The sequence below is a fragment of the Pongo pygmaeus genome, chromosome 19, assembly GCF_028885625.2.
Source record: "Pongo pygmaeus isolate AG05252 chromosome 19, NHGRI_mPonPyg2-v2.0_pri, whole genome shotgun sequence".
Lineage (NCBI taxonomy): Eukaryota > Metazoa > Chordata > Mammalia > Primates > Hominidae > Pongo > Pongo pygmaeus.
The window spans coordinates 45,112,885-45,131,144 of record NC_072392.2 but is presented as its reverse complement, the minus strand read 5'-3'; the positions used below and the strand labels follow the sequence as shown (position 1 = coordinate 45,131,144).

The following is an 18,260-nucleotide window of genomic DNA, read 5'->3' as shown; positions in this document are numbered from 1 at the left end:
GTTCTGGGCAGACCTTTTCTGCCTTCTCATTAGCCTCAAAGGAGCTGCCAGGAAGCAGCTGTCATTCAGCTCAGAGGCCCAGGGTCTGCCTGTACTGCACACAGCCCTTTCCCTCCCCTCTCTGGTCCACAGCAGGACAGGCAGCTCCCTGAGCATCACTAGTCCTGGGACCCACCCCAGTGGGCAGGCTCAGCCCACTATCATCTTCTCTACAATGCCCCCGCCACTGGAGGCAGCTGGAGCCCACAGGCACACTGGGCCTGAGGCCCTCTGATCTGTCTTTGCCTCTGTCCAGCTGGAGGAGCAGCTGAGCCGCCTTCAGCGTGAGAAGAACGAGATCCAGAACCGGCTGGAGGAAGATCAGGAAGACATGAACGAATTGATGAAGAAGCACAAGGCTGCCGTGGCTCAGGTACCCCTGCCAGGAGTGCCCGTCACACTCTGCACCGTCACCATCCTTCTGGTCCACGTCATGGGTCCTCCACACAACCGCTTGTTTTGGGAGGTGATGGAGTGGGAACCTCAGTCCCCTGGTGTTCCAGCTGGGCTGGGCTGGCTGAATGTTTATGGGGGATCCTGCTTCTGATGCTCTCACTCCTTTCCCAGGCTTCCCGGGACCTGGCTCAGATAAATGATCTCCAAGCTCAGCTAGAAGAAGCCAACAAAGAGAAGCAGGAGCTGCAGGAGAAGGTGAGGACCAGGGGCTCCCTCGGGAGAGAGATAGTGCCAGGGTCACTAGGTGTGGGAGGAACCCCCAAGTTCACAGTTTAGAAGGCGCTTTTCTCTGCCATCAGTAATCCACAGAGCAGCGTAAATGAGGAGCAAGAGCTAGGCTTGGAGCCATGTCACCATAGCAGACATTTGGGCTTCCCTTGCCTCATTTCCCATCTCTATTCCCTCTCCGATCCTTATCTTTCTCCTTTCTCTCCGAAGGGCAAGATCTGTGCCAAGCACTGGGGCAGATGGGGGAGGCCTCTGGCCCAGGGCTCCATTCTCTTTCCTCCCAGGTGCATCCCTCCCTCCCTGCACCTTCTGGTCACTGTGGTGATATTGCCTGCCCCAGACGCAGCCTCCTCCCTTTCTGGGCTCAGTTCTTTCTTCTCTTCCTGCCCCCCACCTCTAGCTACAAGCCCTCCAGAGCCAGGTGGAGTTCCTGGAGCAGTCCATGGTGGACAAGTCCCTGGTGAGCAGGCAGGAAGCTAAGATACGGGAGCTGGAGACACGCCTGGAGTTTGAAAGGACGCAAGTGAAACGGCTGGAGGTGGGTTCACACTTCTCCCGGGCTGCACCAAACAGGGCAGAGCTGCCCCAGCGCTGGAGCCGCGCATGCTCAGCAGGGCTGGGCAGGCCCCCTGGACAGTCCTCAGAGGCCTGTGCCTCGCTGCCAGGCCAGCTGACGGGCAGGTGCTTCTCTCCTGCTCTGCCTGGGCTGCTCTCTGGCTACCGTGGAGCCCGCCTGCTTTACATTCTGTTTCCGTGCTTGCTTTCTGCCAAGGGACCAGAGCAGCTTAGCTCTTCATCTTCATATTTTCCTCTACCACGAGCTCCCCCCGCCTGTTCCCCTCAACCAGTTCTCTGGCAGGGTCATAAATATGCAGCGGATGGTGCCACTTCTGTGCAGGCTGGAATCTGTTCTCTCATCTGCCCTCGCTCTCCTCCTCTCCCCTTCCCTGCTTCATTCCCTTTCTTCCTCATTTCTTCTGCCCTCCTGTCTCTGCTTTTTTTTTCTCTCTCTCTCTCTCCCTTTTTCTTGATTATGATCCTATTCTTTCTTCTCCCTTCCTTTTTTTTTTTGAGACAGAGTCTCACTCTGTTACTCTCTTGCCAGGCTTGAGTGCAGTGGTGCAATCTCAGCTCACTGCAACCTCCACCTCCCGGGTTCAAGCGATTCCCCTGCCTCAGCCTCCCGAGTAGCTGGGACTACAGGCACGTGCTTTTTTTAAATTGTATTTTAGTAGAGACGGGGTTTCACCATGTTGGCCAGGATGGTCTTGATCTCCTGACCTCATGATCTGCCCGCCTCAGCCTCCCAAAGTGCTGGGATTACAGGCGTGAAATATTTTATATTTTTTCCTCTCCCCAGTCTTATTTCTCTTTCTTACTCCCTTCCCATCCCATTCTCCTCTTCCTTTATTATAAGGTTCATTCTCTCTCTTCCCTTTTTTTTTTTTTTTTTTGATGCAGGGTCTTGCTCTGTTGCCCAGGCTGTAGTGCAGTGACGCAATCATGGCTCACTGTGTAGCCTTGACCTCCTGGGCTCAAGCAATCCTCCCATCCTCCTGCCTCAGCCTCCTGTCTAGCTGGGACCACAGGCATGTGCCACCATGCCTGGCTAATTTTTGTATTTTTTGCAGAGACAGGGTTTTGCCTTGTTGCCCAGACTGGTCTTGAACTTCTGGGCTCAAGCAATCTGCCTGCCTCAGCTTTCCAAAGTGTTGGGATTACAGGCATGAGCCACCATGCTGGACCAATCCTTTTTCTCTTGGTCTCCCAAAGCCAATATGGGCCAGCCCCTTCCATCTCTGGCAGAGCAGATAGCAAGAGAGAGGCAGAAAGGATTATCTCCTGGGTTTACATCCCTCTCGCCTTATTTTTAAGTTCTCCTTGAGTTTATAAGCCTTTGTCTCCACACCATCGGTTCTGCCTGGGCCCTGTGTTGATGAGTGTGGTTGGTGAGGGGCAGCCCTGTCACCACCTCCATCAGCTCGCAGTCCATGGAGCGGGTACTTAGGTAGGGATAGAAACAGGTGGGCATCTAGAGGGCATTAATAACCTGGACACAGGAAGAGAGCACAACTGACCCTCCCAAGGCGGGGTCACAGTCCTCAGGAGAGCTGGAGAGAGTTAGGGGAAACTTAAGAACTTATTTTCTGCCCACCCCAACCCCAGGCTGGCTGATAATATTTTGATCCCCATTTTACATACAGGAAGGGTTAAGTAGGTTGCGTGAGGTCACAAAGCTGTCAAGGGACAGAAGAGGCCATTGGTCTGGTGGGCACAGGACAGGCCCACAGGACTTGTCTCCTTTTCTCTTGGGCCTAGTCCCTTCCCGCACCTCTATCCCTCAGGTTCCCTTCTGCTCAGAGAGTTTTGTGGTTTAGACTCATAGGATGTTAAACACGAACGGCCCAATCCTGCAGCCTGGCTCTGTTATTTTAGGGATATAGAGGCTGGGGGCCCAGTCAGAGGTAGAACCAGGATTACAAGCAGATGCGGGGTTCTTCCCTCACATTCAGCCCCTCTCTCCAGGTCATTTTTTGCTCAGCATCCCACTGCCTGGCAGGAGATTCATTAGGCTTAGAGAGATGCTCTCTGCTTGGAATCTGATGATTGTTTAGTCTCTCCTAATTCAGAACTCCAGCAAAGCCATTTACCTCTGAGCACAGGATCTAGCTTTTGGGGCTTCTGGGTTCAGAGTCCCTGTGGGAAGCCCTGCTGACCTGAGAGGACTCTACATGCAGTGTCAATACCGACAGGCCCACCAGGCTGTACCCAGAACACTTCCTCAGTCTTGGTGTAGTAATAATGATAATAGCACCTTTCATCTTTCAAAGTGCATTCACATTCATTAACTTATTCATCCTCAGAAGACGCCTGGGGGTTAGGTGTTATTCTCCCCACATTTTACAGAAAAGCAAGGGAAGCTTCGGGATTGCTTGCCCAGGTAGCCAATGAATGGTGGAGCCAGAGCTCGACCCCAGGCCTCCTGACCCAGAGCTCTGCCACACCCTCCCTCTGCCTGGCTGATGGGCCTACCTGCTGTGTCTTTCTTCCCCACCTGCCTATCCAGAGCCTGGCTAGCCGTCTCAAGGAAAACATGGAGAAGCTGACTGAGGAGCGGGATCAGCGCATTGCAGCCGAGAACCGGGAGAAGGAACAGAACAAGAGGCTACAGAGGCAGCTCCGGGACACCAAGGAGGAGATGGGCGAGCTTGCCAGGAAGGAGGCCGAGGCGAGCCGCAAGAAGCACGAACTGGTAATGCCCCATGTCCCCAACAGGGCTCACATGGCAGCCCTCTAACTAGCTGCTGAGTGTCTGCCTCACTCTGGCCTGGTTGGGAATAGGGTGAGTCAGAGAATGGGAGGGAGGAGGAGCATATCAAGAGGGCAGGCCAGGAAGCCAACAGCACTGGAGGCTCCCTCAGGTGAGGCTTGGACCCCACAGCCCAGCAGCAACAGAGCGGAAAAGGCTCTGGAAGCCTGTGTCAGCCCTCGGGTGGCACCCCCATGACCGGAAAGGACTTGAAGCAGGCTTCTTCTGGGCATCTAGGGGAAAAGCTAGCCTTCCTGCAAACTGGGCTGCCCCCTTCCTCCTAGGAGATGGATCTAGAAAGCCTGGAGGCTGCTAACCAGAGCCTGCAGGCTGACCTAAAGCTGGCATTCAAGCGCATTGGGGACCTGCAGGCCGCCATCGAGGATGAGATGGAGAGTGATGAGAATGAGGACCTCATCAACAGGTGAGAAGTGGCCTCTGGGGCATCTGCAGCCAGCACGGAGGCCCTCTTGACCGCCTCTGGAACCAGGCCACCAGGTAGAACAGTTGCAACCTCTGCCTCCCCATGAGCAAGCCGCCAACTCATCCTCCCTTTACTGCCAGACCCCAGCACAGTCTGTCCTGCAGGGGCAGAGGGTGAGACAGGTGCACCCTGATTGAGGCCACCCAGCCAGTCTCCCCTCTCCAGAACCAGGCCTTCCAGCTCTGCCCGCTCAAGATGAGTTATTCCCCCGTTTAGCTGCATTTCCGATGGCGCCTGCCCCACTCTGGGGAGAGCAGAGATTTAAAGGCTGTGGTGCCTTGTTACTATGCCAGAGATTTTCTCATAAAACCCACCCAGGGAATGGTTTGGAGAGAAAGAGATTTGTAGTCTTAGGCTGAGGAGACAGTCACGAGGAAGGAAGGCCGGCAGTACGGGGTGGCACCAGGCCATGGAGAAGCTCCCAAGGCTGCCCTAGGCGGAACCTAGACCTGCCCCCTTCCCACCTTAGGGCTGGGGCCCATCCTGCAGGCAGGTCTAGGGCAGCACAGGGAGCCTGCTGCTTTGGGGCAGGGGAGAGGTGCCAGGGGCAGCCCGCATCAGATTTTGAGGACAGTGCCATCATGCATCCCTCTACCTGGTCTCAGCCAGCCAGAGCTGGCTCTTGCTGAGGGAAGAGAGGTCTTCAGCTGAGGGGTCCACCTTGGGTTGCCCATTGATTTTATCTGTTTCCTCTGGACCCTTTGCCCACCATTTTCCTTCTATTTCCAGTTTGCAGGACATGGTGACAAAGTATCAGAAAAGAAAGAATAAACTGTGAGGACTGGAGCGCATGTGCTCTCTGCCTGTCCTCGCGGGTGTCTAACCACCCCTAACACTGGCTCCCACCCCGGGGCCACTGCACGCAGCATGTGGATACAGCCTCCCCACACTCCCGCCTTACTGGTCTCTAACGCTAACATGCTGACTCTATCCTCGGGGGAGGCAGGGAGCGGGCAATGAGATGTGCTCCCCAGAAGGCTGGGGCTGGCTCGTGCACCCTTGGTGGGCAGGATGGGGGGGCTCCTGCAGAAAGGAAAGCGCAGCCTATTTGAGAAGTTTACCTTCCTGAGCTCCAGCACGTTCCTCCCTCAAAAACCAAGTGTGGCCACCTCCCTGGCCTATTTCTCTGGGGGGAAAAGTCTTTTTGGACTGGATCTGTCCACATCCTTGGGCTCCTTGGGAGCCTGAGCTGCCTGAAAGAAGCGGGCGTGTTTCGTCTTTAAAGGTCCACCACCTTCTCTTGGCAGACAAGGGTAGAAGGTGAGGGGCATCTCCCAGTTTCTTGTTTGGAGAAAGCATGCAGGCAGCTAATCATGGGCTGCTCGCCGTGGCGGGGGAAGGGAACACAGCCAGATGTGTTTACTTTACTCCCTGCGGTACCGTGGGCAGAGGGAGGCCCCAGCGGGCGCTTGTGCTGGTGCTGTCAGGTGGCGGGAAGCCCAGGAAATCCAGCCCTCTCTTTTCCCGCTTTCTGGGTGGGAGCTGGACAGCAGATGCAGATGCGCAGGCCTTCAGGCAGAGCGGGCTGATCCTCCATCAAGTTCGACAGGGTTGTTTTTTGGAGGTCATTTTTTTAGCATGGCATTGGGTTTCTTCCCTCACTCTCTCTCGCCTGATGGGCCCCCTCCCCTGGCCAGGATGGGCTGGTGGCAGCGCACAGGACTCAGAGAGAGCTAACGATAAATGTAATAGTGTGTAACAGTGATAGAGGGCCGCTGGAGCCTGGTTGTCACACACAATTAATATCCCCGGCCGTTCTGTCTCTGTTTGTTTGTTCCCCTGCGATTCGGCTCCCAGTTAACTAATAGCACATGAGTCCGGACATAAATTGTATTTGACGTGAGGTTTAATTCCAACCATTTAAAATTTCAACTGCCCCCTGAGCCTGCCTGCCCCTGGAGTTTGTTTACGGGCCTGATTATTTAAGGAAAACAACATCTTCTAGATGCTTGCAACTAAAGGAAAGGCAAGGGCAGGCAGGCCAGCTTTGCAACCCATCCACTGTTCTGAATGTAAGGAGGAAAATTCGTATTCTGGGCCCACAACTGTCTGTCCCCTGTGTGTTTCAACCCTGCCATCCTTGGGCGGCAAAAGCTTCAAGGGCTGATAAAATGCGCATTTAAGATCATATTCTAAACTACTGCCAGGCACGCACACACACAGGTACACCGCGCATGCACACACACTCACGCACGCTGGTGTGTGCTCACATAGACGCATGGGGACGTGCAGCTCTAACCAGGTTCCGGCTGATGGCAGAGAGGTGGTGTGGCTCCTTCCTCAGCAGCTCTGGGCCCCAGCTCCAAGTTATTGAGCCCAGCGCACTAAGGCGGGCAGAGAAATAATGTTTCGATTTACTTAGAGATACAGTTGTTATTGCCATAACCTTAATGAAAGCAGTAAACAGCACGGTATTAAGGGAGATTTATACAGAAACGCTTTTAACATGTAGACATAGATTTTGCGATGCATACAGCGCACCTCCTTTCTAAAGGCAATCAATATGGTTATGAATGGTGGTGATAAATTATAGGCTCTGAAGCTAGAGAGGGAGGTTTTTTGCACAGGTGTATAAATCAGGTGGTATTGGTGTTCCATGGGGCCCATGCACCACAGTAAATCTGCCAGGCTCGGACGGGCACAGGGCTTGCATTAGCAGTTTCGAGGTTGTCTGCTAAACTCCTGTTTACCCGGGGCATCAGCCAGCCTCGTCTTTGTTATAATTCTGTATTTGATGGAAGCCCATAAAATATGCCTCTTTATTCCCCTCTCTATGAGTTGGGCTCTCTCATGGTCCCCAGAACAGTCTGCTGGTTTCGTGTGTGTGTGTGTGTGTACGTGCGCGCACACGTGCCTGTGTGGCTATTTATTTAAGAACATAATTCAGGAATGGAGCCATTCCTGTTGACACAGAGGAAAGGAAATTTATATCAAGGAGAAACCCTAGCCTATCCATAGCAGGGCAACTTGGTGAGCAGACATTCTGCAGAATTTTAGAAGCAATCTTACTCAGAAGCTATCTCCAAGCCCAGCTGCTTCATGAGGGGGTGGCCATGACTCCAGCCTCAGAATTGGACTCCTTTGGGCTTTCTTGCAAGTGCTAAGGTCAGCTCTGCCAGATGAAGCACTTGTGAGCAAGGGCTGGGGGCTACCTGAGGATGGAAGAGGAGACCTTGAGCGACAGGGCTCTGGTCTGGGACTTTCTGAGCCCAACTGGGTCTCCAGGGACAATTTAGGTACTGAAACTGTTGCTAGTCCCTCTGGAAATGCCGATGCCCCCTGCCCCTTTTCCTTTCTCTGTTTCTTAAGAGCCAGAGAAGCCACAGGGTGGATCTGGGATGTGGCCTGGGCCTCCTTAACCTAGAGCCCAGGTTGGTGCTGCCATCCACCAAGGAGACCTCCAGGTTCAAGCTAACTCCAAATCCTACAAAGCCCTTCTCTTCGCTCTGTGGCTGGCAGCCCAGCTCTTGTAACAAAGGCATGGAAATTGACAGCAGCTATAGCCACAATCTGAGGAATGGCAGACAAGAAACAGCAGAGTAGGCCTCAAGGAGTCACTGAAGGACCCAGGGCTCCTCTTTTTAGCTCAGAGCCATTTAGCTGAAATTGATGAGTGGATGGTCTTTAAGTCATTCTCCCTCGATTGGTCAGCTGAACAGTGGCCTGTCACAGATAACTGGCTTGGGAGCTGCCTCCATGCTCCTGAGGGTCTTCTTGGTGGTCACACAGTGTGGCTGCTGAGTGGGGACAGGCTCCTTGTGAATGGTGTGCTCTGTCTAACCTCTCTCATTCCCCCCACCGACTCACCGACGCGCATGCTGCCCACATCCCCCCTGCCCAAGACACCCCCTGCACCCCCATCTGCTCCCCTCGTGGGCAGCAGGTGCCCATGCCTTGCCTGGCCTTGCCTACCTTTCTGCTCCTCATCCCTACAGTGAGGGAGACTCGGATGTGGACTCGGAGCTGGAGGACCGTGTCGATGGGGTCAAGTCCTGGTTGTCAAAAAACAAGGGACCTTCCAAGGCAGCTTCTGATGATGGCAGCTTAAAGAGTTCCAGGTGAGCATATGGCCTTGAGCTTGGAGCAAAAGCCACCTTGTGCCACAAGGAATGGACAAGTAGTGCCTGGATCCCATGAGGGCAGGCCTGCGTCTCATGCCTGGCATTTGTGACTGTGGCCCAGGCATGCTCCTGGCATGTGCATGGGCACAGGAAGTTTCTTCTTAGTCAGGGCTGCGTCGCCTTTATTTTTTCCAGGGAATGTTTTCCCATTAGGCTCCAGGCTTTGGTTTGATGTAGGTTAAATGTCACCTCCACTTATTCATTCAACAAATGTTCATCAAGCTTCCTGATAGTTCAGACCCTTGGAATCAAAACTGGGATGGGGCACAGGATACTCTTGATCCCACAGCCCTGGCCAGCTCTGGATCTCTGACGTCTTACCATGAATAGCAGCAGAAGAGGCACCAGTTCCACTGATTCTTGACCCAGTTACAGGCACATTTCTGTCTTTTTCTGCCCATTCTGTCCTTCCTCTAATCTCTTCACTGCCTGCACTTCTTTCCTCCTAATACCCATCCACTGGGGGAATGTACTCCCCTGTTTTCTAGCCAGTCATAGTCCTCTGATCATACAGACAGCTACCCCTGGAATCCAGAGCTTCCCCTTGCTCATCTCTTTCCTACTGGCCAGTGTGGCAGCAGGGAGACAGAACAGCCCTCGCCCCCCCCCACCCCCCTACAAAGCCATATCCCTGCTCCCCCCACAACACAGAATCCCAACCCCCAACTCAAGCCCATCCTGGTCCAGGACACACCCTTCCTCATCCTCTCCCAGAGACAACAGGTAGACTGGGTAGAAAAAGTAGCATCTCTCCCTCCCTTCTCCAGCTCCCCCAAGGCCCCTTCCCCAAGCCTGGCCCCTCACCAGAAGCATCCAGCAGCCCCCTCTAATTGGTTTAATTTATTTGGCCAAACAACATTTTGTTATTGCAGATAATGCCGGTTTCCCCGCCCCACTGCCGTGGTTCACCACGGCGTGGCACGAGGCTCCAGGTAGTTGACAATGAAATAAATTGAACTAAACGTTTAGAGGGGGAAAAGTGATGAAATAGAACAATAGTCTAATTTACATGACATTCTCCATGAAGCTATTTTCACTGATGCAAATTATTTTGCTTCATTTCCTCCGACGCTCTCACCACCACTTTGCCAGGGCTGCTGCCGTTTTCTCCTCCTTTCGCCTCCCTCCCCCTGTGTCTTTATTCTCTGGGTTTAATACTTGTTCCTCTCTCTCTCTCTCAACCTCCCTCTCTCCCTGCTGCCCTCATCCACGGCTGGTTCTCGCATCCTCCCTCGGAACGGCCCTCAACAGCCTCTCTAAGGAGGCTCCGGGGGTGGAGGAGAGGCCGTCCTCGGTGGTGAGCTCCCTGAGCTATCGGAAGCGGCTCACCCTGAAGGACTCCATCGGGGGCACCGGGGACGCGGATTCGCTCTTCACCTCCCTGAGCGAGCGGGCGGCCTCCCCCGAGAGGCCCCCTAGGAAGGCCCATGTGGGCCCCAGGGAGGAGCCAGGCCCAGGCAGGAAGTCCGAGGAGCCGGAGGAGTGCGGTTCCGTCCGCTCGGGGACCGGGGGGCGCGCTGGCCGGGGGCCGCAGAAGCGGTGGGGTTCCGACTTCAGCCGGGTCTCCACCGTCTCTGCACCGGTCAGCCGGGCCTCCTCGGCCACGCGGCGGGGCTCTGGCGAGGACAGGGCTGGCTCTTCCCTGAGTTTCTCGCTGTCGGGCTCGCCCGGTTCCCGCCGCAGCACCTCCCGGCTCGACAGCCTCTCCAGGACGCTCAGCCCTTCCCTGAGCCGGGCCTCCGGCCTAGGCCGGGAGAGCCCTGATTCTCGCCTGTCCCTGGGCCGGAGCTGCCTGGAGGAGTGGGATGATGGAGCCAGTGTGGCCCTGAGCGAGGCGTGCTCGCAGTACAGCCACCCGTCGCTGGCCCGCAGTCTGTCGGTGCCACCCCGGCCACGCAGCTCTGCCTCGGCCGTGGATGAGCCTCCCAGCTCCAGCATCCGCTCCGTCAGCCGTCACTCCTACCTGGACCCAGACCTGGAGGCTGCCATCAATGAGGTCTTGAGCTACAAGCCTGTTCCATTCCAGCGGAGCAGCCTGGAGCTCGACTCCGAGGAGGATGACAGGAAGAGCATCCAAAGTGCCCGGAGCGCCCAACTGGACCCCCCGGAGCGAGCTGCCAGCATCCGCCGCTCCGCCTCTGCTGCTGATGTGTCCCGGTCCCGCAGCGGCCGGAAGAGCCGAAGCCGGCGAAGGAGCAGAAGGAGCAGCTCCAGCTCCAGCTCCAGCTCCAGCTCCGAAGCTTCCTCGGAGCACAAGAGGCGGAAGAAGGGGCGCTCTCGGAAGAGCAAGAAGTCTAAGTCGAGAAGAAAGAGAACGGAGACGGAGTCTGAGTCCTCCTCGTCGTCATCCAGCGGCTCGACCGTCTCCAGCCACAGCCGCTCCAGTGTGAAGAAGGGTCCAGCTGCAGAAAGTGAAGAAACTGGGCAGACGCACCGGCCGTCGAGGAAGGAGGAAAAGAAGCACAAGAAAGAGGTGGACAGCCTGATGATGCGGTACCTGTACCGGCCCGAGAGCGACTAGCGCAGTAGGTGGCACCTGGCCTGGGTTCAGCATGGCGTGTCCCACCCAGTGTGAACTAACGTGCTCCCTGCCCCTCAGGCCGCCACCTTAGGGCCCACCCGCACTCCTCTCGGGCATGCCTGGCCTCGGAGAGCCTCCTGGCTGCCTTGATGAGCAGGGGCCAGCCAAGCTGGTCAGTCATCCTGAGCCCTGAGCCCCGTCAGCTGAACTCGCTGGTGATGTCATAGCTCCCACTTACAAGTCCTGACCCTGAACCAGGGACTGTCCTTCATACCTTCCACACTTTAGTCACTTATCCCTCACAGTAACTCCGTAACAAAGTTCTGATTAGCTCTGTTTCGTAGAAGATGAAGCTGAGGCTTGGAGAGGTTAAGTCACTTGCCATGTGGTCACGCACAGCTGGGAAGGGTTGTTGCCAGGGTCTGAATGGGGTCTGCCCAACTCCAGCACTCTTGCCCTTACCTACTCCTCCAGGCAGCCAGTGCAGAGCACATGGGCATCATGTTTACTGTGTGTGCCCAGCAGCACCCATTCAGGAGCTTTCGTTCATGGCCCCAGCAGGCTGGGGCCAGGAAGGGTCCCAAGCTGATACCCCAGCTGTGGTTGGCGCACATCAGTGGCCCTAAGCTATTATTGGGCCTTTTGCTTAGCTCTCCCTCTCCTACCCCGCCCCCGCAAATCTACCTTCCTCTCTGGCATAGATTCAAGCCTAGGAGTACAAGGCTCCCAGGGCTACAGCCCACACAGCGCCACACCCTACAGCAGACCCAGGAGATGCCTGACTCCCTCCCCAGCCCTCCCACCAAAGGCCCACACATGGGCGTCACCTCGCTTCTACTCATCTTGTAAAGTTCTAATGAATAGAAATTAGCAGCTGCTGAGTGACAGCCTCCTCCTGGCTCTCCTGCCTCCCCCAGCTCTTCTCCCTGTGGGGAGGGAGATCTAGCAGTTAGGCCCTTTATGCCCACACCCCCACCGTGGAAGAAGGGCAGAGCCTGACTCATTGGAATCCCATTGTTGCCAGTTTCCCTGGTGGGTGGTGACATTTTAGATCACCCTGCTTATGTGAAGCTGTTTTTGGCATGCTGCCCTCCCAGGGCAAGCTTGCTGCTTCCCAGGAGGTACATCCCCCGAGTGCAGCCCCCTGGGGCACAGACATTTGTCTCCCAGATGCATGAACTAACACACCTGTCGCATGCTTGTGCTGCGGAGCGGCTGGACACCTAGGCTGACTGAATGGATTATACCAAACGGACTGATGTAAGACCTTTTAAGGAATGGAGCAAGTGGAATGGCTCAGCCCTTCTCTGTCACTTCCCCCATGCAGCAGATGGTTACTGGGTGCTCTGGGAGGAACAGGAAGCATCTCTGTTGTACTAAGGAACCAGTGTTGGCTCCATAGTAAGACAAGAGTCAGCTGAGCATGGTTATTCACACCTGTAATCCCAGCACTTTGGGAGGCTGAGGCAGACGGATCACCTGAGGTCAGGAGTTGAGACCAGCCTGGCCAAGATGGTGAAACCCCGTCTCTACTAAAAATACAAAAATTAGCCTGGCATGGTGGCGCATGCCTATAGTCCCAGCTACTTGGGAGGCAGAGGCAGGAGAATTGCTTGAACCCAGGAGGCTCGGAGGTTGCAATGAACCGAGATCGTACCACTGCACTCCAGCCTGGGGAGGGAGGACCTCAGTAGCGCTCAGCATCAACTGGCTTTGGGGTGGAGGCATGGGATGGAGCAGTCACTTAGCTTCCCATCTGGTGATGAGGACCAGCAAGAATTTGCAACAGGAATGCAGCTTCCATAGCAAAGTCAAGGGGAGGGGAGCTGCCGCCCTGGGCTTGCCTAGCAGGAATTAGCTTATGTACCAAATTGTTTGTGACAGCGCTGAGCAGGAGACACTGGCTTGTGGGGAGGAAGGCTTTTTTAAACAATTTGGTTAACATGTTCAAATTGCCAGCCCTGACTCTTGCCCTGGAGAGGAGGGCCTCAGCCTGCTGTTGACTCCCTGATGGCTGGAGCAGTGGAAGCCACTAAGAATGGCTAAAGATCACCCAAGCTACAGGCAAGGGCAATCTCGTGGGTCCGCAGCCCAAGGCAGAGAGAGACATGTTGTTTACCACCTCCCTGGCAGCTTCTGCCACTGCCCAGCGTCTTGATGAAACAGTATGGAAACATGGCTGTCAGTATGGAAACATGGCTGTCAGTATGGAAACAAGCCCACAGGAATGTGGGCTTGGGGACTGGAGCCCCCACCTTAAAAAGAGGTGAGGCAATGGAAAGGACCAGAGGGGCCCTGATTCAGCAATTTACAGCGCCTCGGAGCTTGCCAGCAGCACCTCATTTGCATCTGGATTCCAGCTCTGGCATCTGCCTCGCCCCCCTCTGCTCACAAAGTAACCCCACTGTCTTTCCACAAAGCCAGACACTCCTTAGCCTAACGGCAGACCCTAGCCCTGAGTGCCTAGAAATTCTATGTAAAAAATGAGAACCAAACCAGGCTCCCACTAATTTAGAATCCAAACAACCCCAAAGCTAAAATGACCCCAATTTTTTTCTATATTGCATAGTCATCAGTGAGCTTTAAAATTTTGTCCTAGAAACCCCCCAGAGTCCTTAAGTGCCTTTGGACTATCAAAGTAAGACTCATTTATGTTCAGTCTAGTTTGTATTCAATGTGTTTTGTGCTATCCTGATTCCTTTAAAAATGGTAATTCATTCATGAGAAATACGATAACTATTAACCAGACTGTCCCATTCCTGAACCATTTTGCATAATTGAACATGTATTCTATCAGCCTCTTCCTTTCCCCCAGGGATAGAGACTGACCTTTCTTTACATAACCCCTGGGCACTCGCCCAAGCCAGCAGGAGAATTCAGGTTTGGTCTTTTTTTTAATCTCAGGTCATCCAATCGAGTGGCAGGGTGAAGTTGTCCAAAGTCTTTGAGGTCTAAGAGTCCCAGATTCAAGTTTACATACTGGCTGTGTGGCCTTGGGGAAGATCCTTTCATCTCTTTGGACTGGCTTCCTCGTAATATTTCATAGGGTTATTGTGAAGAGTGAGATAGCCTATCTCACATGCCTAGGCCGTGTCTTACACATAGGAGTACTCAGTGACCAAATCTTGCCCTCTGCATCTCTCACTGCCACCTTGGGAAAAGCTAAGAAGGTGGTTCTTTCTGCAGAACGTTGACTCCTCTTTTGGTTTGGGAATAGAACTTTAAAAGGGCTAGTAAACAAAGGTCCCTTTTCAGCTTAAGTCAGAATTATAGGCAGCAGGGAACATGGAACTCCTGCTTGCCCAAGTTGGAACTCTAGGATCTGGAGGCAGGGCTGCAGCTCCAGGGACCACGCTGAGTGTGGGGCACCAGTAGGAGAGGAGCCACACTGGGCTGTGTTTTCTCCAGTGGTGTTGAAGCGAGAGTGCACTTGAACTGACGGAGGCAGTGGAGGCAGGAGGAGTGGGGGAAAGGTGGCCCCAAGGCTTTGGGAGAAAGAAAAGAGAAGGTGAATGGAGCTGTGAAATGAGGTCCCCTCTTCCCTGTTCAGTGCCGTGATCCTGCTCCATCCGGGGGAAGAGGCCTCTTCACATCTGGGATAGCTGGAGGCCTCCAGAGCCAGAGGCCTGATGAAGACTCTGAGTTATGTTATTGTACCAAGAAAGGGGCTTTTCCCCTTGGGCCACCCTAAAACAGGTCTTCACAGCCCCTCCTTCCTGAACCTCCATTTCTTGTTAGTAGATGATGGCATGGTCAAAGGTAAAAATTCTCACAGGCCTCAGGGAGCCATCATTAGGGGAAAGGGTTCAGATCTGGGAGTATTTGACAGGGAAAGCGCCTGCTTCTCAGAAGGAATCTTTCTAGGAATCACTCGTCTAAGAGAGCCCCTACCCTAGACAAGTTGTAATCACCAGACCTCCAGTCTCCAGGCTAATGTGGTTCGTGGACTGCCTGCTTCAGAGCCTTCTGGGGAAGGACTGAAAATGCAGAATTGCTGGGTTGTACCCAAGAGCCAGCGATTCAAGGTTTCTAAGAGGAAGGGCCCAGGAGCCTGCATCAGATTCTTATGTACGCTCAAGTCCGAGACTCACTGCTCTCAGCATCCCTTTCCTCGGAGTTTTAAAAGCTTCCAGAGTCTCCTTCCTCTTACCACTTTGAGTATCTTCTAAGTAAGCCAAGGAGGGTTTTTACTTAACAATGTTTGGCTTTTGGGGAGTGCTCTGACGCAGCTTTGTGGGCCTCCAGAACCAAAGTCATGGGTGCTTAATGGTAGGAATGTCATTTGTCCCTAACCGTATTCCTCTGTCCCTGCAGCCCCACTAACTACTGGAAGTCCCTTGCCCCTGATCGGTCAGATGATGAGCACGACCCTCTCAACAACACCTCCAGACCCCGATACTCCCACAGCTATCTGAGTGACAGCGACACAGAGGCCAAGCTGACGGAGACTAACGCATAGCCCAGGGGAGTGGTTTGCATCCCTCTCACCCCACGGCCTGTGGCTGCCTGGGCACCTCTCCCAGGAAGTGGTGGGGCACCGGTCTCCCCCACCCAACTGCTGATCTGCATGGGAAACACCCTGACCTCCTTCTGTCAGGGGGACTTTCCAGGCTATGGGTGTCTGATGTCTCCACGTGGAAGAGGTGGGGGAAAGAGGAGTTTCTGAAGAGAACTTTTTGCTCCTCTCTGTCTCAAAATGCCAGACTCTTGGCTTCTACCCTGGGTCACCGTTGGGCAGTGGCAGGTGGCCTGGCACTGCATGGAGCCAGCACGTTGACCTCCCTCTCAGCTCCCTGCTCAGGGACAGTGGACAGGTTGCCTACTGGGACACTCTAGGTTGCTGGGTCCATGGGGAGGATTGGGGGAGGAGAAGCAGTGCCTTCCCTCTCGTCTGGGGTGGGGACTCTCTCTTCTTGGTGCCTGCTGTCTTTCTACTTTTTAATTTAAATACCCAACCTCTCCATCACAGCTGCATCCCTGAGAGTGGGAGGGGGCTGCAGTGGTAGCTGGGGCTCCCAAGAACGACTCGGGAATGTCATCTCCATCGTCACCCTTCAGAGAGCAGTCCTTTCTCTGTGCAGCTGGAGATGCTGGTGAGGAGGGCCGGGTCCAGGTTCTTAAGAATGAGGTGGGGAGGGGCTCTCCGGTGCTGCTGGGCTGGGTCGAGCAAGCCTACGCAGACAAGTGTGTGTGTGGACCATCTGCACCTCCAGCCCCCACCCCACCCTCTTTGTCTCAGCGTGTTATGTGCAATGACCTATTTAAGATAAACCCATTCCAACTACAGCAGTTCAGGGCTGATCCAAGCACTGCCTCCCTCCTGCTCTGTCCAGGTGGTCTGGACCATAAACTCAACTTGAGAGGGAAGGCTTGGGGTTGAGGGCTTGTGATCAGAAAAACTGAAGATGGAAGTTTTGGCCGGTGCTCATTAGACATGAGTCCTCACTCTGTGTCCTGAGCCCATGTCATTCTTCTTCCAACCTCCCTGCCCCCACACACTTATCCCAGACACAACACCATGTGGTCTGGAGGTCCCAGCCCCCACCCTAAAAAGGTTATCCCTGAGAACACCAGACTTGGGAGCCCAAGGGCAGTGCCTGGTGCTGCTCCCATCTGCCGCCCCACTTCTCTCCTGCGATTGGTTTGTACTCACTGGGCTGTGCTCTCCCGTTTACCTGATGTATGGAAATAAAGGCCCTTTTCCTCCTGGCTGTGCCAGTTTTCCTGCCTGTTCCTTCAGGCTCAGGTAAAGTCCGGATTGGTCCAGGGGGTGGTGGGCAGAGGCAGGATTCTGATGGGGACCGCGAGGGCATCACCCTGGTCTCTGGCCTGCTCCCCAGAGTGTCAGACCAGTGCCACTTAAAGAGCCTAGGCAGCTCATTTTGGGGCAGGCAGAGGTAGTGGAATGAGGGGATTGGCCGAGGAAGACACAAGCCCCACCTTTTATGTGAAGAGCCTAGGGACTGTGATTCAGGTTAGCAAGAGTAGCAGAGACTCCAAGCCTCATCCTCCCTGGCCTCCACAAGGGAATGTTGAGGTCCCTCTGATTGTTAAATCTCACCAATTACAGAGATTTCTCTTCTCTTGTCTTCTCTTCTCTTCCTCCTTCCTTCCCTCCCTCCCTCCCTCTCCCTCTCTCTCTCTTTCTTTCATTCTCTTTCTTTTTGGATTCAAGCCCTTCTCATTAGACCATTTTTTAAAAGCTTAATTTTGGCCATTTCAAAGGTGACTTTTTGGTCAAAACTTGGCAGAACTAGCTCGGGCCCACAGGGCAATGTGAATAGGTTGGGAGTGCTGTCTCTGCCCTGCTCAGTCCCTGTCTTCATGCCCCGCTCCATGCTTTGTTCCTTCATTGACAGCTAAGAGGCAGCTCGTGCAGAAAGGCAAGAAACAAATGACACCCCTCCTCCTCTTCTACTTCTACCTTCTCATTCTGTAATGTGGCCAGTTACAATCCCTGAATGAATAAAGTAGTTTGGACAGATCGGTGGGAAAATACAGCAAACAGCCCAAGTGCCGAAGCTCTGGTAATGTCAGCCATCCAGAAAGAGTCCAAAAGGGAAGAAGGGAGAAAAGTCTGCCCCAAAATGAATGGGACAGAGTGTGAAGTGGATCCGTCTCGAACGGAGACTGCCCCCTCCATTGCCCCACAATAGAACAGAGAAGAGGATAAAGACAATAGTAAAAGGGAAGTTACTGTTTGTCTTTTGGAGACAGAGTCTTGCTATGTCGCCCAAGCTGGAATGTAGTGGCATGATCTCAGCTCACTGCAACCTCTACCTCCCGAGGTTCAAGCGATTCTCCTGCCTCAACCTCCTGAGTAGCTGGGACTTAACAGACGTGTACCACCACACCTGGCTAATTTTTGTATTTTTAATAGAGACGGGGTTTCGCCATGTTGGGCAGGCTGGTCTCAAACTCCTGACCTCAAGTGATCTGCCTGCCTCACCTCCCAAAGTGCTAGGAGTATAGGCGTGAGCCACTGTGCCTGGCCTAAGTTACATTTTTTTACAAAAAAAAAAAAAAAAAAAAAAAAAGCTGCTAGCTTATGTTCAGTTCTGTCACTCTCGTCTTTTATTCCTGTTTTCACATAACGTGGTA

General features: G+C 54.0%; 1 protein-coding gene across 10 annotated transcripts in view; it reads left to right on the top strand.

The window, feature by feature from the left end:
* The window catches only part of MYO18A (myosin XVIIIA), a 105,948-nt gene extending 89,078 nt beyond the window's left edge, over positions 1 to 16,870 (top strand). For 8 of the 10 annotated variants that reach the window (XM_063656099.1, XM_063656096.1, XM_063656097.1 and 5 more), the window contains 8 exons: positions 296 to 412; positions 607 to 690; positions 1,124 to 1,261; positions 3,791 to 3,976; positions 4,318 to 4,457; positions 5,247 to 5,291; positions 8,453 to 8,575; positions 15,474 to 16,870. In XM_063656099.1, coding sequence (XP_063512169.1) covers positions 296 to 412; positions 607 to 690; positions 1,124 to 1,261; positions 3,791 to 3,976; positions 4,318 to 4,457; positions 5,247 to 5,291; positions 8,453 to 8,575; positions 15,474 to 15,618 — 978 coding nt within the window. In that variant the 3' untranslated portion in view covers positions 15,619 to 16,870. The remainder of the gene's footprint in view (positions 1 to 295; positions 413 to 606; positions 691 to 1,123; positions 1,262 to 3,790; positions 3,977 to 4,317; positions 4,458 to 5,246; positions 5,292 to 8,452; positions 8,576 to 15,473) is intronic. The other 2 variants (XM_063656100.1, XM_063656103.1) reach the window with 1 other exon arrangement.
* The last annotated feature ends 1,390 nt before the right edge of the window (positions 16,871 to 18,260 follow it).